Source organism: Pseudoliparis swirei, chromosome 11 (genome assembly GCF_029220125.1).
Source record: "Pseudoliparis swirei isolate HS2019 ecotype Mariana Trench chromosome 11, NWPU_hadal_v1, whole genome shotgun sequence".
NCBI lineage: Eukaryota > Metazoa > Chordata > Actinopteri > Perciformes > Liparidae > Pseudoliparis > Pseudoliparis swirei.
The window spans coordinates 4,046,702-4,071,328 of record NC_079398.1 but is presented as its reverse complement, the minus strand read 5'-3'; the positions used below and the strand labels follow the sequence as shown (position 1 = coordinate 4,071,328).

Here is a 24,627-nt window from a genome sequence, read left to right as displayed (position 1 = left end):
AGGAATTTTCATTTATAAACACCCCTCGCTCGTCTGCCCTGCTGTCGACCTTTTGATTGTACTAAAGCTACTGCATGGTAACTGAAGAAAGAAAAAGAAAAACTGTCTTTATTTTTGCTTTCCAACTATCCACTATTTCTTGATCACACGGCAGCAAAGAGAGACCTAGTTGTTGAGTCCAGAGATTGGTCGGGCAAAATTTCCTTTATTTTCCTTTTTGTTATTTGTGGAACATTCATTTTTGGCATCTTTTCTCATGTTTTTTTGCCACTGCTTCCTGAATTTAGGATAAACACTGACTGTGAATCGGTGACTTTATACTTCAAGCTTCACTCGAAGCTTTCTGATGTGTCATATTTTGAGGTCTGCCCCTTTTGTCCATACATTGCTCACAATAACATAATATAGTGTGGCTGCAAACTGCACCGCAGGTTTAACATTCATAACCCGTTATCACAATACAGTTTTTTCATGCTGAGCGTCAGTTTATTTATAACACTGAAGCACTGCCAGTATAGTGTTTGTGGCTGATAGCTGCAGGTGATAAGTCCTCCGATGTTTAATCGGTGGCCTGGCCAGAACGGCTTCCCCACATGGCTGGAGCTTGGCCCACATTGACTCGTAACACGGTTCCCTCTGTGTTTGTGTTTCACATGCTTTCAGCTGAAACACAAATTTCCTCTTTTTCCGACTCGGTCCTGTGTTGCGTTTAGGTTCCTCTTGGACATTTCAGCTTCCAATAAGTTGTTTTACAGAAGCTCCCCTGTGCGCCAGTTTTGTTCCTACATTGGTCAGGCTCCTCAAAAAATGTCTACCGTGTCGATCCTGGAAGAAAGAGGACAGAAGTGTGGAGGAGACGGACTTCAAAAGCATGTAGCAGGCACAGCGAGGCAGAGAGGGAGGGGAGAAAGGGACCGGGACACTTTAACAGTGGGAGAGCTGGAGTTAAGACGTTTCTTGTACATTCCTCTATGATTTTAGGTGTTCTCCTCCTCTAAGGGCCCATATTCCCCCTCCCTCAAACCGATTGTTATCATGTCTCGCTCACTCTCTCCTTCTCTATTTGCTTCGCTAAAGAGGAGGCCCTGTCACTCCCCCTTCTCCCGCCTGGTCCAGGAGTATTTTGGGAAGTTAATGAAAAGAGAAATCTGAACCGCCTACCCTTAAAAGGCACGTCTGGGTCAGCTGGGTGGAAACTTGTGTTATTAATGTCCATAACATTTTCTATGCGAGTGGGTCATCTGTGATTGTTGAGTATGTGTGCGTTCGGTGCCGTGTACAGCGCAGGAATGCTGTGGGTTGGGGAGGGGGGGGCTAGAAGGGAAGGAGGGAGGGCTAGGAAGTAGGCCTACGTCTTCAGGAAAGGGGGGGGGGGGCGGTTCAGGGGCATATTTGGCATATTTCAGGTGCCATTCCAGTCTGGTTCAAGATGCATTCTTCTTCCGAGAGATCTGGCTGAGCAGCCAGACGCACAGTGATCAGGGCATGGGAAGATGGGTGTGAGTCTGGTGGTGCCGGTTGTGGAAGATGGCACAAGGGACGAAAAGACACACGTCTCATGCCACCTACACAGGGGAGCAGATGTGGAACGCACCGGGCCCTATAACCTCAATGATGGCCATAAAGGGCTAAATGTTGAGCCGTAGTCCTTCACCAAGCAGCAGGGTTTGTTTGTCTTGGGTACCGACACTAAAACACAGTGAACGTTTATATGCAGCGAGCTGTGATCTGGCGCTCTCCACCCCTCTTCCGTGGCATTATAGTTGCTGCTTATCTGCCCTAGAAATGATGATGTCTCAGGCTGTTATTTGCAGTCCGACCGAACGTGACGCCGGTCGGCAGGAGGTCACCGGAGCGGTACGAGTCCGGCGCTCGGCGGAGGCCGGGTTCACCGTGAGGTCTCGAGTCGGCGTTGGGCGCCCAGTGAGTGAGCGTACAGACGTATTCCTAACCGAACAAAACTTCTGTTTTTAATTATTTTATTTGCTATAACTTCAAAATATATTCTTTTTATTTTATGAATCATTGTCTCAAATCCCATGAAAATATACTGATACTAGAACAAGCACTCGGTAGAGCGCATACCTTCGCATATCACAATATTGGGCATTGAATTATGAACATTTTGGCATTAGTTGCATGACAATTGGATAAAAATGGACCGCGCTATGTCCCCGGATAATAACCAATCATCCCACCAAATTTCATGCGATTCAAGATTTTGACCTTTGACCCGATCGATCCCAAAATCTAATGAAATGGTCCCCGGATAATAACCAATCATCCCACCAAATTACATGCGATTCGGTTTAATACTTTTTGAGTTATGCGAGTAACACGCATATAAATAAATAAATACACGGAGATCAAAACATAACCTTCCGCATTTTCAATGCGAAGGTAATAAGAACAAACTATTGGACTATCAAACACATTGTTGTTGGTGGGCGCTTGCATTGTATTGGCTGCTGTTTCTGGGTGAGGCCCGGGGAGACGACATCAAATGTGCTTTGATGCATCGGATACTCTCGTGTTTTTGCTTTTTGGGAAATGTGGATGAGGGTGAGTGGCTGATTCAAAGAAACTCCTGAATAGTGCAGAACAACTACTTCCAAATCGTTTAGAAGTGTGCTGCTCATGCAGAGACTTGCAGACTCTGCCAAGGAGCAAGGCAGCTCTGTGGCTGCTGGCCTGAGACGCGTTGTTCTCCCCTCAATCTGGGAACCCATCGGCTATCGACCTGACGGCGTCCAAAACTAGAGAGTAGGGATGGGTAGCGTTTGTTTATTCCCATACCGGTACTTTTAAAACGATACCGGTGCCTGAACCGATACTTTAAATTTAAAAAAAAGAAACACAAAACGACGATGGACAATGAGGACATTAAAAACCTCTTCTGCCAGATTCCCTGGAGAAGCCGTTATCATGGCCGCACTGACAAAAAAACGGATATCGGACTGTTACCTCGTAGCTAGCGTGAGCTACGAGCTAGCTTCAACATGTTTATAATGGGTAATTTATTATTCGTTGGCCTACTTTTATGAAAGCAAGACTTGCAATCAACGTTCCGGTACTAATCTGATTTCAGGCTGCTCTTGTCATCGGCTTCCGGTACCCAACCCTAGTAGAGAGACTCGAGCTGTAGTTGAGATGACGACGACTACTGCGTATATATCTATATACAAATAAATACAATTCTATTTATTGATGTTGGACCATAACTGATATGTTCCAGAGATTGCATTTTGCGTTTGCTGGGAACAGATTGAGAAGACACGGGAAACGAAGATGGACTTGGACCGGTCAAAAAGGTCCTTCATCAGTTCCCTTTGTTCCCTGTGTCTGTCGGTTCATATGAACAGGCTGGGTTTAGATCATCACGGCTCTTCCTCAGCAAGCCATCTGTCTGCTGGTGCACACGTCTTCCACCTTTACTGTATGAGGGGTACACACACACACACACACTCACTCACTCTCCTGTCTGACCTGTTCTAATCCTTGGATCTCCAGGGCGGCTCTCAAAATAAAATTCCTTTCGCAGATTATTTTTCCTGTGATCAGAAAATATACATGTTCTCAGAGAGAGGAATGTTTAGACGCCATGGCAACCCCGATGATCGCTCGCTTCCCCCTCTTCTGTTTCTCCGGCGCCGTTTCTTCTCCGCTCAATTTCTCTGTTTCTTTACTTCTTGACACCGACCTGCAATAGTTTGGTCAATCTCATGAACTTCCAACTACTCGTTCCACCTTGTTGTCACGTACGAGACCTTTTATCTGACTTTCCAAAGCTCCCTCGTTTTGTTTACCCTTTGTTCTCAACTACCGTCATGTAATACTGTGAAGATGTTTTTCTTCTTTCCAACAGACGTCCCTCCCTCTGTTCCTCTCTCCATCCATTAGCAAGTCTGGTTTTAGGAGCTTTCGTCATCGTGGTGCTGATGCATGCAGACCCCGACTGCTCTGCTATTTTCAGCCTCTTTCTTTCCCCTCTTGTACCCTTTTACCCCCTCTTCGCTGCTTTTATTTTGGAGGATATCTGTGCCGTTGCCTTTTGTAAAGGGCTGGGTTGGCTGGTTTCACCCTGCATGCCAACTTTGCTCTTTGGAGCTCCTTCTCATGCTCGCCATCCCAACCAGAGGAAGTGAAGCAGCACAATGCGAGACTATTAAAATAGACCAGGAGACGTGCTTGAAACCCCTTCGTGTCCAATAGGTTTCGTGGTCGCAGCAGAAGTTTGGCTCTGGGATAGCACTTATTATGGTACTTTTGTAGTTCGACTGAGTTGAGGAAATGTTACTTCCTGTATTCTTGTTGTTCTTAGTTTATACTCTAGGTTGAAATGCAGTTATTGTAAGTCGCTTTGGATAAAAGCGTCTGCTAAATGACATGTAATGTAATGGCTAGAGCTGCCGCACCACCGCCATGTTTTAAATGTTGTTTATTTGACCTCTTTTGTTCGACAACCAACAGTATAGCGACGGATCGGGGAAAAAAGTCTTATCAGAATTCCCCATTACTAATTATTTTTAATTTATTTAATTTGTCGGGTGTTTTTTTCTTTTCTTCATTTGATTGTTTAGTTATATAAATGGAGAAACAATGGCCTACATCTTCAAGAGCCTAAGGTGATAACTTCAAATAAGCAACTAAATATTGTTTTCATTATCCCCCCCGAAACATTTCAGTGTTTTACAATGTCAGACTAAGAAAAGCTGTAAATTGTCAAATTTGGAAACCTGTAAAAAATGCAGTTTTCGCTCGATTTTAATGGACGACATGACGAATCGTTTCAGTGCTCTGAGTTTAAAATGGACTGCGTCGCTGGAGCCTAAACACATCGGATCCCCCACGGTGATAACACACGTACACGCTCCCATTAGAGCTTAGCAGACAGTGACCGAGTCCTCCGCTCCCCTCTGGTGGTCCCTTCATCCTTCATCGGCACTTCTTTTCTCTCACTCACGAAACATCTGGATAACTTATTTTTACTGTATATTAAAGACATCAGGCCTTTTAGTTTTCTTTACTTGATTTTCAACTTTCTGATATAATTGGACTTTTTTTATTATCGAATGAACTTGGATAGCATTGAATTTTTGGCTCACCCAAAGTTAAGTTGTGTATGTGGGTGATTATGGACACATTCAGACACGGGAGCCTCGCAGCAATCCCAGAACATGGAGTGACTCATTTGTGCACTGTGGAACATTGTGGAATAACAGGTATATTTTATGATTCCACCTTCAGCTGGCTCCCCCTCTTTCTCCCAGAGCGTGGGTTTATTTGTGAGGCTAAGCCTGGCCATCTGTGAGGAACATGTTGCATGCAGGAGAATTAGGCTGAGGACTCGAATGTGAACTTCAGGCCATGGGTTGATTTCCACAGTACGGTTTGTCCCCTTGTGGAACGTGTCGGTCGACATGTACGTTTGTATTTGTGTATCGTCTGTTTGTGGCCACATGTGGTGCCGTGTCTTTACCGCCTGGGAAAACAAGGGGACGGCAGAGCTTGGTGCCTGGGGGAAAGGGTGACTCTCGCCCACCCACTCGGACAAACGCTCCATAGTTTTTCGTCATGCATGTTTTCACTTCTCCTCTTCACATCTTTTGCACTTCAACCTCCAGTTGCCTTTCTCATCCCCTACTTGTCTCTCTCTCTTTCTCATTCATCTCTTTCTCTGCCTCCCTTCCCGTCTCTCTCTCTCTCTCTCTCTCTCTCTAGGTGTGGACGGCACAGAAGAATGCAGTTAAATCGGTGTTTCTTCTCAACTGCCAGCCAGCTGCATCTCACGCTCTCACCCATGCCAAGCATCTGAGACACAATTGACCTTAAAAGGAAACAATAGCAGCCTATCAATTCTGCTCTGCCAGTCAAGGCATGGCTCACTCCTGCATGGGCAGGGTCCAATGCACACACACACGCACACACTGAACTTTCAAAGTGCAAAGCTTTATACGGTCTGTACGGGACAGGAGTCCGTTCGGTAAATTAAAGTTTCAAAACCTTATTGACAATTCTGACTTTATATATTTGTTGAATTCATTTGAGCGCTACCCACGTCACCATGTGACGGAAACACTTATGTTGCTGTCAGGCATTTGCTTCACCTTTTCTTTTTATTCAGCCGAGCCGCTGTGTGTTTAACGAACGCCTCTGCCTAACAACAAGGCTCAGCTTGTCTTGCTTGCACACGGAGAGTTTTGAATTCTAAAAGATTACAGCTCAACTATTTCACTTTTTGGAGTCAAGTGCTCTTGAGCAAGACACACAATCAGTGTCTTTTAAAAAAATGCTTTAAACGCCCCGTTATTTTCATCGTCATTTAAAAAATTGGATTTCACCTTTTTTTTTTAAAGACAAGTTGACATGCGATTGTTACACGATAGTCGAGGCGTTCTGTAACATTGCTAGTTGTCATGTCACTGTTGTAAAAATGTAAGAAGTACTGTGTGTGTGCGTAAAAGCCTCGGCTGTTTGTGTAACAGGCAGGGCTGAAAGTAATTAGATATTAAGACAGGTTCTGCAGGTTCACGGTGAAGTCTAAGATGTGGATGGTTTTCAACGTGACAGCGCGTCAGCTTTGAGACGGACTCGGACTCCACCTTGCTGCTCAGTTGGAATGCAAATCGCAGCAGGAGGAATGCTGTCCAGGCTTCACTGGCAGCGGATGAAAAATCAATCCCTTGCTCTCTTGCATGCCTTTCCTTTTATTCGCCCCTTCCGTCTGCTACTTTCTGTATCTCTGCTTCCTCGCTCTCTCCATCTTTTTTCCCACTGTGTGCTGACGCATTCTGTCTCTGTCTCTTTCCCTTGTCCTGCTCTCTCTCTCTCTCTCTCTCTCTCTCTCTAGGCATCCTGTTCACTGTTTGATTTGGGCATTCCTTTCCTCCCCGAGCAGACAAAACAACCCCAGACCTCTCTGAACTACACACACACACACACACACACACACACACACACACATACACACACTCTCCCTTCTGCTAATCACACACAGGAAATGGGCTCCCATGCAAACGAGGCCCGCCTGGCCAGGGGAACCCGGGATGGAGTTGCAGGCCTTAAAAATGTTCTCCAGTGGAGGAAATTGAACATGAGCTCTCTCTTCCCCCTTCTTTCTTTCACCCTCGTTTCCTCTCTTGTTTTACTTGCCGTGGTTCCTCTGTCCTTTTCTTCTTTTGACACTTAAAGATTTTAAAAAAAAAGCTTTTACTAGCAGTCGGCTCGCCGTTAGGTTAAAGAATGTCCTGCAGCACTGTGCCAAATCAGACGCGTGTGTGCGTGTGCGTGGCCTCGCATACACTATGTGCATATGGAAAGTGGAAGTGCTCAAAAAGTATAAAGCTTATCAACTGCCTCCCTTTCTATATGTAGTAGAAAACTGTACTAGAAGATTATAAACGTAACACGATAAGATATTTGTGTAGAAAACCCATCAAAGATATTGTGTTGCTTCGTCCTATCACTGACCACACATGCACTTGGCCTGGATCAATACATAAGCTATCTTGATGACACTGGCGCATATGTCTTTTGACACATGATTAAATCACATGACTGACTCAGATTGTATGTCTGAAGTGAGAAAGGACACGAGTGGCATTTTCAGTTAGAATTAGACTTGAATGTCACATAGTCTCTTTTTGAACTCTGAATGATGGTCAAAAAATACAATTGAGTCCGAAATGAAAGAGTGATCGGCTCTATGGAAAATCTTAAACAAGTTTAAAGTCAGTCTAAAAAAAACCACATCAAATAATGAAAATATTAGGGTTGGACAATAAGTACATTGTTATTGCCTCTTGTTGGTTTTTTCCATGTAAAGTGCCTTAAGTACCTTTTTTTTTTTAATTGTATTTTTTAAGTAAAGCACTATACAATGAATTATTATTAATATTGTTTGAAACATTATTATTGTAATCTTATTATTATAATTGTTCTGTTTGCTTATGGTGTGTGATATTGCATTTGCCAAATCTTGACACAGATATTTGAAATGATGCTCCTCGGTCATTGTAAAGATCAGAGCTTCTCTATAAGTTGATAAGTTCTAATCATGATGACACACAAAATGACTTGAAGTGGTTACAGACCCTGGAGGAAGTTCACACTGTTTGAGTTCATTCTGCTGAAATATAAACTCAAAACACTGTGTAATTGATATACCTACTGATTCTCAACTTTGTTTTATCATAATTGATTTCTGTCTTTGTTTATAGGATACAGTGATGTTGCTCTGTTTGGTAGTGTGAATGTGTGCTGGATGTGAAGGATGTTCCTCAGCTGTGTTGCTAGGTTGTTCTGCAGAGTTTCTTGGATACGTCCTACAGCGATTAGATTTCAGCTTATTATGCTTTGCAAAGTTTAGTATTAGGCAATTCCAGAATTGAAAATCTCTTATAAATGGCATACTAAATGGTTAGCCACATTCTAACTCTTCCCGATATAGCCTCTGTTTAGTCGGTGTCTTGATTTTCTAGCTAAGATTCTCTAATTCTAGCACGAGCATCTACATGTCTCTACTTCGTCACGAGCACTACTAAGTAATAACCTGAGGTTCAGATACGCAATATTTGTATACCAGTTGTTCGCATGATGACTGAAGTTCCGTACTGTGAGCTCATGAATGCCGTAGTCTTCTACGTTGAGCTGTCTCTGTTAGAATCATTTTCATTTCTACTGATGCATTCTGAAGACTATCACTGAATTCACTGAATGAGAAGCTTGATCTGACAGCACAGCTGATGAACGATTAATGAGAGCGTTACAGGATTCATGAGAGAAAACACATTAGACTACATGACTGTCGGAGTTAACACAGAAGCCTTACGACCTAGGCCTTTATCACTTGACCATGAACTATCTGAGGACATAGTCTTTTAGTACATCAACTTGAAGCAGTATTTTGAAATCATTAGACCTATATGCTGATGTTTAGATCTACAGATCTGATGAATGATCAAGCAGTTTCTTGAGAATTGAACTTTTGAAATTTAGCAGTATTGCTAATATCGATTAAGAAGAATACAGTAGAAGAGATTATGAGGCTTCGATAAGAACAGTTCGCGCTAAGAACATTATCCACAGTAAGTTAGACCTACCTAAACATTCAGCAGTTTGACTTAAGACAGCTAGTAGATTAGTCCTCACAGTCATTTCCGAAACTCTTCACGACGTAGCCCGTTATCCGTTACATTTGACCATTAATTTCTATACTTGGTTCATTGAACTAGTCAATAATATACCCTAATTAGGATTAGAGTTATATCTAATTCTTAGTAAGTTAAATTAACAAGGTAATTAATTGGTAAAAAGTAAGTCAAAAATTTAAGTGTTCGTGAAGTTAAATTGGACAGGTAATATCAGTAAAAATTAGGGTTTACTATGCAGGAATAGAACAGTGAACTATTCGTAAACTAAAGAATCGATGTGCATAATGAACATTGTTCATATGATCAGGTCAGGGTGTGTAGGTTGATATGCGTGCAACACTTCTAGAACCTCAACATAAATCAGGTTAAGATATTCTATATATTAATGCATGGGTATAAAGCATTTTGTGTGTATTCTTCTTAATTTAGACCTTACTTCAAGGTTATTTGAACATATACTAATCGGTTATAGAATTTATGTCTCACTGAATGTTTATAGGTAATCGTATACACTTTAACTATAGCAATTAAACTGACTTAGTGTTATGTTTATTAATACTATTTAAAATGTCTGAAGTAAATTTGCAATGTATATGAATTTTATGGCTGATGTTGCTTTGACAAGAAGGAGATGAATGATGTTTTAATTTGTATATTTATTAATACTTTGTATATGTATTTTACCTTGATTTCTATGATTATCTATGTGTATATTATTGCATTTGGAACTGCAACATGACAGAAATGAAGTGATTGAGAGGAATGTAAATATATTATATTATTATTATTATTATTTTTGTATTATATTTATTTTTTATTATTATTGATCTTTCAATATTGTATTATAATTCATTCCAATTTAATGAAGTAATTGAGAGATATAGAAAATGTATATGAATATTGTGGATGTTATTATATTTTATATAGAATGTATTTTAGTTTGATCTCAATTTGAATCTGTATCTAAATTGTAGTTATTAAGGATGAGGAATTATGGAGGATATGGGATATATTCAATCATATTTATATAGATTAGCTACCTAACTGTTCTCCACAGGCTTAGTTGTTTAGACTGATGGGCGAGCAGACTGAAGCTTCGACTATCTTGAGTGACTCTGAAGCTCCGGAGGAGCGGCACCGAGAGCAAATGTAAAACTATTTTATGTGTTATCGTAAGGCAGGGGATACGGACCAGCCGAAGACGTATCCGAGAGACCAGTGGCGAGCTGCCGTGGTCCACGGAGGCGCCAATGGTGCGGCGATCCTCCCGTGCGGCTCGGCGGCGAGCGTGAGACTCGGTATGGATAGTTGACCTGGACACTTCGGTAGTACGGATCGATTGATTCCGAGAGTCGACAGGACAGCTGTGTTACTGCCGGTTTCGTCACAGCGGAACCACGACAGAGCTATGGCGTCCCTCTTCTTTCCCGGGGGAGTGCAGGAGTAGTTTTGACTCTGCATGAGATGTCGGTCAACCGGACTCAAACACTGCGATTAGATACCTGTCTCTCGTTTCTTCAGTCTGGTTACCAGCAAGTAGTCGGACTTGAGGTTACAGGTCGTTGTGCAGACTCCTAGTGTACACACATGCAACTGTCAACAATTCTTGAAGTTCATGATCTGTCTTAAGTTCTGTTACTCACCATTAAGTCGAACCGCGTACTGGAAACTGACTGTTAAACTGCCTGTTAAACAAGACATAGACATGACACTAACAACCATTATTATAATCTTTACTGTCCAACTTTGCAATTGTAAGCATCTCGAGTTTTTTGAATTTTTTTGAAATTTATTTAATGCATCCGCACGTAAATGACATTTTCGAGCATCAGTTTAGAACAGACGCACGTTAAGCATCATAGTTGATTACAAGTTTGATTGAGTCAATGAGTTATGTGTTTTGTGAAGTGTTATCTGCAGTGTCAGACTGTCAGATTTGTCATGGCAGATGCTAGCTACCTGAACTGGCAGTCACGAAGACAAACACCATGTAGAATCTAGCTTGTATAGATTCGACGTCTTGTAGGCTTTGTGATGTCAGGGATTGATGGAACAGTTGACTTTAAGTGTACCAGCACTTTTTAGCAACTTACTGTCACTGAAGATTACTTGGTAAATAGAATATTGGAAGAATATTCAGCATTTGACTTTGATACTTGGCTTTAGTATCATTACTGCATGTACGTATGATTACTCTGGAGTTTATCCACAGTAGCTGTCGGTTGAAGGAACTTTGAGGTGAAACTAATTTAGGATGTCGGCTACTTGAATGCTTTAGAACTATGAGCTGATAGCAACTCGAAAACTAAGTCAGAGTCTTTATCCACTTGATTGACTGTCACTACAGCTTGAGTTGTCATCTGTTGTAGTTTCAATTCTGGGAGAGCAAGATTGTCTGAATATTTGTAAGAATGACTGACGGTCTTAAGAAAGCTGGTAACAGCTATGAGCATTCAATATAAACGTAAGACATTCATAGACTAATCCCAGGTGCAGACCATGAACGGTTGTGCGTGATACATCATGAGAACTGATGCTGGCTGCACCTGTGATGCACAGAATGTGAGTTGGGATGTCAGAAGTGAAGGTGTGGGTAACAGAGACAGGAGATGGATCATCAAGTGTGGACATGCAAGAAAATACCAGTGAGTTGACTGTGACTTTCGCACATTCACGATAGCTATCCCATGATCCGCTGCAAGTGTACGACAGCTGACACCCGTACTGCTGACTCAGTCTGACGGATACGCTGGTAGTTAAGACACGTTTGCATTGCACAGCCGTAGGCGCGCATGAGGCGGTTTCCCATTGGAGGAGTTGCGCTCGGCAGATATGCCCGGAATGCAAGCGATAAATGGTACCCGTGATGTGCAATTCATCAGGGCCGAAGTCAGATTCGACGTATGCACGACGCTGGAATCGTCGCTTTGGCTGATGCTTGGTGTAATAAGTGACGGTGCGACCGATGGAAAGCACGTCAGTAAGGCTATAGTGACAGCACAGACAGTCAATCAGAGTCTTGCGTCAGCAGGAATAGACCAGTCCTTTCGGGCTGACTGCAGATCGGTTTCACTCGGCGCGCCCCAGAATATGTGCAGCAGCTGTTGACTATCATTACGGTCCAATAGGGTATCAGCCAGACTGGTACGCAGCATACAGTGTATTTGACAGTAATTGAATGTCGATTTGAATACTGGATCATAGCTAAAGCCGCCTGCGATTAGTGTAATACATCCTCGACATAAAGGTTGACATTGTAGCTTACTGTATAATGTAGTCAGGATCACTCGTGTGGATTACGCACTGAGTTTTACGTTAATTTATGCAAGCCGAAATCGTAATGGACGTACTTGTGTTGCACATTGTGGCTATTTAAACGCACTCACTGCAGATGACAGCTTTCTTTGTATTGTCATATCGAATATACTCAGAGAATACATTCAGCCTGAAGTCACAATGAGTGATGTTATATCAACAGAATTGATTATTGAAGTGGCCCAACTGACTTAAGTAGAGTGATGCTTTTGTATCTGTACCAAATGCTGGTTCATGAGTGAAAACAATTCTCAGCATACGGTGTCGTGGTGTCTATGTGTTAACCTATACTCAGAGTTTACCGGTTGCTAAGTCGAGGAGTCCTGCCATCCAGTCTCTGTTCAGTTATTGTTTTAAATAACTACAATAACTCGTGTTTCCTGTAGCTAATGTCAGCTGTGAGCTGCTGGTCAACTAGCTTGCTTTTTCTGTTAGTAATTCTGCCTCTGGTCTTGTGCATTCTGCTAGAAGCATGGTCAAGCCGATTGTCGTCCATCTCAAGAGACTCCCTTTCTCAGGTGGCATGACAGCTTCAGTTGCAATATGTGGTGTATTTGTAGAATAAACTATTTCCTACTCTCGCTTGAGTGTCCTAAGTTCGCTGTCTCCTAACTCTCTATAGTGGTCTGATTCAGTTTCTTACTAATCTCGTTGGTGCGAGCTATATCCACTATTTTGGTCTTTAAGAATAAATACAACGCAAGTATCGTTGATGAAACTAGTGCATGTGTGTGATGACCTGTTTTGTTGTGTGTCGCTGTTCAGCCTCAGGAGTCTCATGTGCGATGTCGTCTGGTTTTCGCCCAAACTTCACATTTCCCACACTCTTCCTCTACTCTTTCACGTCTTTCCCCATCTCTCCAGTTACTTCCGTTGAGTGCGTCTGTGCGCTCTGATGTCAGTTGGCTTGTGTCCAGAGCTGTGTTCCATCCCGCGACTCTCGGCAGGGCCGTGTATCACCAGACACGACTCTAACTGTTGGTTAGTTCTCGACCTCAGCGGGTGTCAAAGTGTATGACAGATTGCCGGTTGCTCGCCGATTTACTTGCTGCTCAAAGCAGTTTAAAATGTCTCTTTGACATCTCGTGAGATGGATCCTTCTTAGCGTTGCTTGATGTATGATCCACCCTACTGGGGTGGAATAGAATCACACGAGTCTTCCATGATGGCTGCTGTGTTCGGTCAGTTCAGCATATACCATGCCATTCGTAACTTAATTTTCCTTTTGCTCCATACACATGGTAAGATGCAGTAGAATGCCTGTTTCATTAGGATAAACCTTATTCAAAGCTGTATCCATTTACTTAATGCCCGGTCAGAAGTGCAAGCTTACAGTAAGAGACGCTGATATCAATCATAAAACGTTAAAATTTAATGGTTTGTTTTGTGTTTACTGACGATTTAAATGTGAATTTTTCTGGTTTATCTAATTAAATTCAAATTTTATTTAAAATTTATAAATGTAACCCCAGAAAATCCTCTGTTTAGAATTACTTATTTATGTAATCCCCGTCGTTTTTTTGTTAATTCAAATGGTTAAACTATTCTTTATTATAATCTTTTTCAACCTATTATTAAATCTTAAAAAAGATTTTAAAAAATCTTTTATTTAAATATTTTAAATTCAGAAAGTATTTTAACGTCAGTTTACTCATTTTATTACTTTGGGTAATTTTAAATATTAAGCCTCTTTACGATTTCAATTTATTAAAATATCTTAAATTAATTGTTTACAAAATTTTTGCAAATCTTAAACCGAATTTTTAAGTTCTTTTAAAACGACTCCTATTGTTTTTTAAGAAAGGGAAAAGGGGCCTTCGACCTGATTTGGTGAGCATCCTGCTGGTGTGTGTGTGTGTGAGGTTCTGTGTTTCTATCGGAGCACATCTCTCCGCCTGAAGCCCGTAGCTAGCAGCTGACTGACTAGTATTCGAGGTGCTTTATTAAATGGAGCATCTAACATCCTTCCCTCGCTCTCCTCTTGGTCCCTCTCCAGTGAACGTTGCCTGTAATCCTGAGCCGTGCTCTACTTTACCGTCATGCCACCGAGATCAGGAGCCAAGACGCTCTGAGGGCTTAGAGCAGGGGTGCTCAATACGTCGATCGCGATCGACCGGTCGATCGCGGCGACCTGCCAGTCGATCGCGGCGTTGTATGGTAGATCGCATGACATAAAAAATTTTTGGCCCGCCCCCCTGTCACTTTCTCTATAGCGCCACATTACAGCAGCAGCATGTCATTTCTGTCTATACGTGTCGCGTTAACAGTCCTCTGCCCGCCGTCTCGTGCGCTGCAGAGCTCCGACACCGGTTTGCGCGCATTGGGACGGAGCAAAAAAAAAGTCACTAGCACCCCCGGTCAACAATCCTTCTCGGCTCGCGCGCGACTCTCACTAGCACCCCCCCCCGTCGGTCGATCGCCTTGACTTGGTCACATAATAAGTAGCTCGCATGCTGAAAAAGTGTGAGCACCCCTGGCTTAGAGTTTGGTTCAACATCCTCAAAGTTGCATCTGCAATTGGGTCGTAAACAGAGAAGCCAAACATGTCGTGCATGTGGAGAATAGGGACGGGTATCGTTTGTGTTTTTCACGATACCGGTGCTAAAGCCGAAAGAGAGCGATCTTTCCCCAGTACGGAGTATTAGTCGTAAAAATGGAGGGGTCAAACGTCACGACCCCCGGGTCAAAACGTCACTTCCGGTCAAGTCGCTAAACGAGTATTTTCACAATAAAAGTCCCGTCTGTTATTGTCCGCAATAAAGTCACTTCACGGGCTTCAACCGGCTTCCACGATTCTGAAATACTAAACTAGCATTCACTCTCATGCAACATACATTAATTCCTGCCATTTACATACACATAGAGTAAACGGTACCCCTATGCTTCATAACACATTCATAACAATATCAATATTCTCCCTAATATCTCCTCTTATATCTTTCTATATGTATTATTTTCAAGCTCAAGACTACAGAATCAAAATAAACTATTACAACCTAACAATGTGTAAGACACAAACCTTCCACTTTTCTCCATTCTCTGGCTTTTATTTTGGCTTTGACACTCCCCGTGTTCAAAACCATAACAAGTCACTATTTCATGAATTGCTGAATGAGTTCAGACTGTTAACAAATGAAAGGAAATCCAAACTGAAATGAAGCTAAGTGTCCATGCTGAGCTTTGGCAGCCGGGCCGTGGAGGAAAGACCCTTAAGAGTAATGGAGCAAAACTGTGAAATATAAACTCTATTTCTACTTTGCATTCACTGTTTTTTTTAAGGGAAGAAATTACTAATGGGGGGGGGGGGGGAAGGAAATCATGTCACTATCTTAACATTTAGAGATGTTGCCCTGATAAATTGACTGTGGCTCAGTGGTGAGCAGCATCGTCCTTCAGTCACAGGATCGGTGGTTGGATCCCCGGCTCCGCTCGCCCAGTCGATGTGTCCTTGGGCGAGACACTTAACCCCAAAATGGCTCCTGTGCCGACGCTGTGCCAACGTCAGTTAATGTTAGTTAGTCCTGATGGGCCGGTTGCACCTGGCAGTGTAGCTCCTCCCATCAGTGTGTGAATGGATGAATGATGTCATGTAGTGTCGATGCGCTTCGAGTGCTGTTATTGTGTTACCGTGGGTTTACTTCCCATAAACCAATCTCTTTTTTTGAAGACATTTTTGTTTACCCACTCTTTCACCATATTTCAATACCTACACTGCAAGTGGTCATTTCACCCAGTATTAAGAAGAGGAAGGTCTTCCAATCCCATTTCAGCTGGCTCCAACGAATACGCGACATGACCAGAGTTCCTTATCCAATTTTCCGCTGAAATGCGACACTGCCTTTCATTTCGTTCGCATTTTTCCAGAAGCGGGGCAAAACTGGAAGGGTGAAAGAGAAAAAAGGAACGTGACGGGACAGGAAACGACAAGCCGAACATTATGGGACTCCGGTTTTCTCTTTCTTGGAAAAAGGGAAAAAATGCAGAGCAAGCATCAGGTCTCCACCATCTTGTGGCTTCCAGTGCTGCGCCAGCATCCATCCACTGCAGTCGCCCCTACACACACACACACACACACACACACACACAGACAGTATTTGTCACACATTCATATATGCACACTGGCAATAACCCCCGACATGAAGATGTGGTTGAGGCATTTGGATTGGACTGGGGCCCTTTATTAACTACCGTTTATGAGGCAGAAGAGCTTCAAACCCATAAGTTCCAACGTCAAGTGCAAGAGAGGGGATTTTTTCTTTTCTTTTCTTTTCCTTCTCTCTTTCATGGAGAGAACAGAATGTACTGGAGGCAACAGGCAGGAAGAGAGTGGCTAAAGCCTTAATGATATGGTGGATGATTGTAACCTTGGTGTGTGTGTGTGTGTGAGCAGAGTGGATGAACCTCTTGAACAAAGTTTGGCTTTCAGGTCCGTCTGGTGTTGTTGATCCAAGTCAAAAGGAAGCCCCCTCAGGTTCTCCCTCCCCCTTTTCTGGTCTCACTCGTCAGTTCTCGTTTAGTCTTTAACGCCCTAATTCTTAATTTGTGTGTAATTATCCATTAGCAGGCGAGAGCACAGCTCGCCCAGTCTTTGCGTGACCAGTTTGTACATGTGCCAACCGACGCCACCTACAGCTAGCGGTGTGACCGGCAGCTGGAGGCTCGCTGCCGTTGCTCCCGACAGGCAAAGGAAGTGACGGCTGCTGCTGCAGGTTTCAAACTTGCACCTGCAGATTGTTTCAGCCACCTTTTTTAAAAATGTATTTTTAAATAGGTGTGGTTCGCCTGTGTTTGTACTTTTTCCAGCATCCCATAAAATATGCTCCAGTTGCCAACAACAAAACCTATACATTTAGAATGTGAAATAAAAAGCCTTGAACTGCAGTTGTAGCGCGTTGTGAGGGGGGCACATGCGTCCACTTTGCAGGAGCTGTTGCATTTCCTGCACGTCGTACAGTGTTGGACCGAGTAGTCGGGTTTACGCTGTTTTTGGTGTTCTCTTTAATGTATATTGTAATATATATTATATGTATTGAGTTTATTTATAGATGCTCTATTGCCTTACATGGCAAAGACAATCGCAGGAATGTGTTCCATGAAATTTCTTTGACTGAAATATGATCTGGACTCCAAATTGTCCTGATCCAGTTGATGCTCGGAGCAGACGAAAGCAAACCCATTTTGAGATGCTCCCTGGGGCCGTGCCATGAAATCCAGAGCGTGCCCTGGTTAGGGCTTCTGCAGAGAGAGGGCCCGCTTGTGAGCAGAGCGAGGGGCTGGCTGCCCTGGCTCGTCCGTCATGAGGAATGTGTCTGCGTAAACAGAAAGGGTCGGTTCCCCTGCCTCGCAGCTCCTACCCGCTTCCAGGTTTTCTATAATTGTCAAACGACACGAAACAGTGGAATGAAACGGCTCAATTTGAGCGGAATTCCTGAGCGACTCTCCGCCCACCACTTTCCTCCTTTCCCTCCCTTCCCCACGTTTCTGAACTTGTTCTTGGCCAGACGGCTCCTTGCATTTTGCTTTTTTGTTCCACAGGCTTGAAGATGAATAATAAATCAAGGGAATATTCGGGCCCATGAAGACATATCTATGCGGGTCATGGTCTTAAATTGACGAAATACATGTTCCAAGACTAAATACTGAGTTCCACTCCATCATTCTTTCAGCTCTAATCTCTCCCCCCCCCCCCCCTTTTTTTTTTTTTTCTCCCTCTACCGCCCTGCATTTTCTCGTCTCTTCTCTCCTCCGTTCCATTTCACTCACTGTCCATCCATCTCATCCTGAATGTAGCTATTGAGGCCCCAGCCGGCGATAAGTGAATCAGGTATGTTGATTGGTTTGGCAGAGTCGCTTTGCACGCACCGCCGGCCCTTTTAAAGCGCCCACTTGGCCGCGCTGGTGTGCGTGTGAGGGAATTGGAAGGGAGAGATGAGGGAGGGAGAGAGCTGGCAAAGAAATAAAGGGGGAATGAAAGGAGAGGTAGGCAGCTGGCCAAGACCGGGGTAGCTGGACCTCGCGAAAACGGCATTTCTAACCGGGACGACGCTCGGCCGGACCGGCTGTCCGAGTTGTTGAATTTTTAGAAATGATGTAGGTATCCAAAAACCCAACATGAAGATAATAAGGAATCTGTTATGGGGACATAATGACGTCTGAACTCGATCAATATTTCATTATCGAGTGCGTCAGAACCGAAGGATGGCCATCTAGCTTTGTGTTGAAGGAATCGACCTTTCCTCCCGAGGGACGTTATTCAAAAGTGTATTCTCTGAACCGTTCCACTGGTAACACTGCTGCATGGTGGAGTGTGAAAGGCTGTCATGAAGAATTGAACTGTAGCTATGTGAGTCTTTTCTCTGCTCGTAATGGATACATGGACATTTTTTATGTTTTTTTTTTGACTGCTTGAACAGGATCAGACAGGACGGGTCTGGATCACAGCGATCCCCTTGAGACAACAGGGAGACATTGGTCTACAACTTCTCTAACGAGCCACATCTGTGCAACGCCGCGCAACCCAACATTACTTTATTGACTAAGGTGTTCTTGGCATTCAAGTCGACAGCAAGGCTAGCAGTTTTCTCTCCAACGTTTTTCCCAGTTCTTCTCTTCCCCTGACTTTGGTCCATGTACTATTTCCTCAAAGTATTGTACTCCCTGAAGATTACCAAACCACGAGACCTCATGAAAGTAAAGAATAATTAAAATGCGACAGCTAAACGCTTTGAGTTCACAATTTGCTTTTTCTCAAAGTAATCGTTGCCATACTGACTCTCAAACCTTATTGCCTTGGTTTATGTTCAACAAGACATTTAATGAATTGTGGGGAGAGCGGTTTGGACTTCTTACACCAAATGAAACGATTGAAAATATATTAAACTATGCCGGAGTAAACCATAATGGCAAGTTACACCTTGTTGTATACCGTGCACACGCATAGATCAAAAAAAAACGTTGGAAATTTACTGCATTGCTTGCAGCAGTAAAAGTTATTTAATGTAAAGGAAAACTACAGCCGTCTTTAAATATTGTGGTGTGTCGCGTCAGAGGGGTCATCTTTGAACATGGTGTGTAGACGACGGGGGGCATGGAGCCGGTTGTCAGGGGGTCGATAAGCGATGATGTGTGCACGTGTTATGTCCTGCCCTCAGGTCGGTTTTCCTGCGCGGTCAGTGGGGGAAGTTCACCAGAATGACGGGAAAAGGAGAGTAACAGCATTTAGGAAAGCGCACGATCTGAATCATGCATGAGACGGAAGCTTCAGCCGGTAGATTTATGGAGGCCATGCTGGCAAGCATGCTGCGCTGTAATCTGTGTTCTCGCCAGATAAGCAGCATGCGGGTGTGTATGTGTGTGTGTTTTCCTTTATCATCGCATCCGTCCCATGTGACCATCAATGCAGTGTTGTGAGGGGTCGGCCGTGTATGTGTACAGATGGGGGTATGTGAAGGAGCTCTGCGTTATTGAGATATGCAGCCGTCAGCAGAAGCAGCAAGCATAAATCGATGTTGGATACAACTGCAGGAGGGAGACTTCAAAGTGTCTGTGGGTTCACGCCTGTGCAGGCATGTTGAAGCCCCCATAGTCACACATGACATGCAAGCAGTGCCACCTCTATGTTCTTCAAGGGTCAGGCATGGTGGTTTAGTGTGTATTATGTCCTCATAATGCACACTTGATTCTTATAATGATGAATGGTACCTTTGGCACATCATGTAATTAGGTATTTTTATGACTATAAACTAACTTCAGGATGTTTGAGAAATGAATTAATTGTAATTTGTCATACAATTTAGCCAGTTTCTGTATGTGGCAAATTGCGTATGTGAGTGTTTTTAAAAGTGTAAAATGCGATCCTTTTCCTCATTTACTAAGCTACCTTTTTGTGAATGCAAATGACTGTCATCGACAAATTAGGGATGACTAAGTGTTATTTCTTCTCTCCCTACTACAGATGAACGATTTGTCTGCTAAACGCCACTCTGAGGGAACTTCAAAGTCTTAAAGGGACAGTGACGGACAGACCGCTGGGAGAGAGTATTTTTTTCGAAAAGAAAGGACTTGATAACACCACCACACAAATGTGGCCCTCCCAAAACATTGTCATCAAATAATCTGAACAACAAAGCAAACGCAACAGATAAAACACCTTTTGTAGCAATGTCTGACCATAAAGACGTGACGCATCGCCACCTGCGGCACAAGCTCCAGAATCTCAGCCGAAGACTCGATGAACTGGAAGAAGCAACCAACAAGCTGCAGAAGTCTGAGGATGAGCTACTGGACCTACAGGTCAGCACTGGTTGACTTCACACGGTGTTTGTTTGTATGTGTGCATATCATAAGCAATGACTAAAATGAGGTGGAATATATATGCACTATATAAATAGATTAATAAATGATTGAACACTCTCTCTCGCGCTCTCTTTTCTACAGGACAAAGTCATCCAGGGAGAAGGCAGCAACTCATCCCTGCTTGGAGATGTGGAGGACCTTAGGAAACGTCTCCTAAAGATCCAGGGTAAGGATGAGGAGGTACGCAAAGCTGAGGACCTCTGCCGCACGGTCAGAGTGAAACTGGAAGAAGAGGAAAGCCTGACCAAGGAGCTAAAGGCCGAGATTGAAAGTCTACAGCGGAGGATGGCAGAACTTGAGAAACTGGAAGAAGCTTTTGGGAAAAGCAAGTCTGACTGCAGCCAGCTCTGCCTGAGCCTGAATGAGGAAAAGAACTTGACCAAGAAGCTCTCGTCAGAGTTGGAGGCTCTCAAAGCACGTCTGAAGGAGGTGGAGGGCTCTGAGACGAAGCTGGATAGAGCAGAGCAGGCTTTGGCCATGGATCTTGAGAAACTCAAAGGATTCACCCAAACCTTCATCAGTGAGCGCAAGAGGCTGGTAGAGAAACAAAGGGAGGATGAGAAGATCATTCTGAAGCTGACAGAAAAGTTGGAGCACCAGAAGAATTGCCTTGGCCTGGCTGCAGACCCTGGTCGTGCAGATTTCATGAGGTCACGCATTGAGGATGAGCTTTCATCCACAGGGCTCCTCACGAGTAAACTGGCTGGATGCAAAAAGAGCCTCGAGTACTTGAAGTTGGCTGATGACAACATCAGCCTTGTGAACAAATCTGAAAATGAGAAGAACAGCGGTCTGGAAGGCTCGCAGGATGAGGACAACAAAGTAAAGGAGCTGACACAGGAAGTAGAGAGACTGAAGAATCGCCTTAAACAGCTGGAGATCGTGGAGGATGATCTAAAGAACTCTGAGTCCAAAAATGATGAACTTCATGAGAAGTTCCAGATGGAACGAACACGTGCTCGCCAACTGAACGAGCAGGTGGAACAGCTCCAGACGCAACTGTGCGGAAAAGGTGGACTCGGAAGAAATGGAACCAGTAATGTGGATAAACGCGGCAACGTAAGCACTAACATTTGCCCCAACAACGCCGCTAAGATCTTGGAGAATGGCAAAGCTGAGAATGAAGAGGTTGGCGTGAAGGGATGTTTCAGACAAGAGAAGCCCAAATTTAGGAGTGCGGCAACTGTCTCAGAGCCGAGTTCCCCCAAACACAGGAACAGGGATCTCTCGCCCCAAAAAGGGAAGGAGACAAAGCTGAGGAGCAAAGATCCCAACCACTCCGAGGGGAGCTCTCCTAAGTCTGTGAGGACAGCCCAGAGTCCTGCGCACAAGAATAGAAGGACACCCAAAACCCCAGCGACTGCGATTTCTTCTGATGATGGAACAAGAGACACGAGACGAGGCAGTGAGGAAAAGATGAGCGGAGCCGCTCCCTGCTCTGTAAACGCATCTTCTAGTGAGATTAAGAAAGCGCCTGTTCTTAGCCGCTATCCTCCTGCAGCTCATGACCAGAAGCCACTTAGGATGGCTCACAAACCGACCGATGGGGATAATAAAAAGAGCAGAGCAGAGAAGTTTTCAAAGCTGTACTTGGGTAGTGATAGTGAATCAAACAACTCTGATATAGTGCCTGAAAGTTCTAGTACCTTCAACAGTAGCTCTGCTTTCGAGAAGGACACTGCGTCTGCTTCAGATCAGGAATCGACAGACCAAGTGCAGGAATCTGTCTCTGCATCTGTCGCCTCCACCCTGTCCAAAGCCAATGGCGCCTACGGAGCCTTCAGGTCCCACGCTACTCCACCGTTGTCCAACGAGCAGGAGTCGGAAGGTCATTCATCGGCCTCTGAAACGGAATCGACTGGTTCAAGGCCCTCCGAACCAGAGCCTGTACCTGAGACGACGACTTCTACCGTCGGCAGGAGAGCCGCGACCTCCAAATATCCGAGATACGCCGGTGTCCACGACTCAAATTCAGAGGGTTCCTCTCCCAGGAGCTCGTTTGATGAAGAGCTCCACAACAGAACACTGTTCGCCGAGGGAGGCCACCAGGGGCCCGCACAGACGCCGTCGGGCATTGAGATCCAGCGAGTGTGCAGCCCGCGCGAGGCGCTGAGGTCCAACGCTGTCATCAAGCCGGCGATCGTCGAGATCGACAGGAAGGAAGTGATGATGGCCGAACTTTTGGCTACAAATGGCAAACCTAACATCTCCACCAAACCTGTCGTGGCCACCACTGGTAAAATGACCAGTAGTATAACCATCTACCCCAGCGACCCAAGCTCTTCCAGAACGAGCAGTCGCAGCAGCAGCGTGTCCAGTGAGCCCGTGTTGGTCAAAGAACGCCACACCTCCACCAGTAACATCGTCATAGGTAAGAAAGGTAAGGGATGTTTTTAACAGTGCTGTGATACACTGTCACTTTAACTACGACGAGAGTTAAAAGTCTACACGCAGGTTAGCTAGTCTGTATTCAAGAAGCGCTTTAAGCTAAACGCTAATGTCAGTAGGCTATACGACAACGCTAACGTGCTAATGTCGAGCAGGTACAACGATAACGATGTTCACCATCTAGCTGCGTGACTGCCTTGTTACTCTTCCTGTCGGCTCGGTGCACATCATTTGATCGACTTGTACTCGTCGCCAGGCCCCAGCAGCGGCAGCGTCTCCATCCCATACGAGATCTCCATTCCCAAAAGTGAGATCGCCTCGCGGTCGTGCCCGGACCAGGACTGCGTAGCGGACGAGCACAGCGACGCGTCGTCGAGATCAAAGCCCCGCGACTCGTCCAGAGTCGAGTCCACCGCCAGCCACTTGTGCTGCCAACGCGGCAACTTCAGCCTCCAGTCCCTGGACCCCCCCGCTGCGGACTTCAACGACACCGAGTCGGGCTTTGAGAGCAGCAGCAGCACCACGGTCACCAGCTGGCGGCACCAAAGACAAAGCCGGCACTCCCAAGCAGACAGTTTACCAGACGCGACGAACGTGACCGTGAGAAGCACCTGGAAGAACCTGGGCACGCCGTCGGCGGACGAGACGGGCGAGGGAAGAGGAGGCGCGAGGACGACGACCGACGGGGGGTCTGAGGATGAAGCGGAGGTCGCGACGACGTGGAGGGCTTACCGGGCGACCACCTTCGATACAGAAGAAACGACAAACAGCGGAACGGGAGGCGGTGGGAGCGCTGAGGCCCAGAGGGGAGCCAAGCCGTCCCCTGCAGAGGTGAGCTGAAGATCCGACGTACACTACCGTTCAAAAGTTTGGGGTCACTTAGAAATGACTTTATTTTTCAAAGAAAAGCACTGTTTTTTCAATAAAGATAACATTAAATTAATCAGAAATACACTCTCTACATTGTTAATGTGGTAAATGACTATTCTAGGTGGAAGTGTCTGGTTTCTAATTAAATATCTCCAGAGGTGTATAGAGGCCCATTTCCATCAACTATCACTCCAGTGTTCTAATGGTACATTGTGTTTGCTAATCGCCTTAGAAGACTAATGTCTGATTAGAAAACCCGTGCAATTATGTTAGCACAGCTGAAAACAGTTATGCTGGTGATATAAGCTATACAACTGGCCTTCCTTTGAGCTTGAAGTTTGAAGAACAAAATTAATACTTCAAATATTAATCATTATTTCTAACCTTGTCAATGTCTTGACTATATTTTATATTCATTTGATAAATAAAAGTGTGATTTTTCATGGAAGACACGAAATTGTCTGGGTGATCCCAAACTTTTGAACGGTAGTGTATGAGACCGACGAGTACGTTCTTTACGCCAAGTTAATAGTACATGGGAGGGTGT

At 44.3% G+C, this 24,627-nt stretch overlaps 1 protein-coding gene across 3 annotated transcripts in view; it reads left to right on the top strand.

Annotated features, from left to right (window-relative positions):
* Positions 1-24,627, top strand: part of luzp1 (leucine zipper protein 1) — a 41,483-nt gene that overhangs the window by 5,525 nt on the left and 11,331 nt on the right. Inside the window, exons 1-4 of one of the 3 annotated variants that reach the window (XM_056425898.1) lie at positions 18,271-18,291; positions 20,422-20,759; positions 20,904-23,202; positions 23,467-24,041. In XM_056425898.1, the coding sequence (XP_056281873.1) occupies positions 20,628-20,759; positions 20,904-23,202; positions 23,467-24,041 (3,006 nt within the window). In that variant the 5' untranslated portion in view covers positions 18,271-18,291; positions 20,422-20,627. Of the gene's footprint in view, positions 1-18,270; positions 18,292-20,421; positions 20,760-20,903; positions 23,203-23,466; positions 24,042-24,627 lie in introns of those variants that run through there. The other 2 variants (XM_056425899.1, XM_056425897.1) reach the window with 2 other exon arrangements.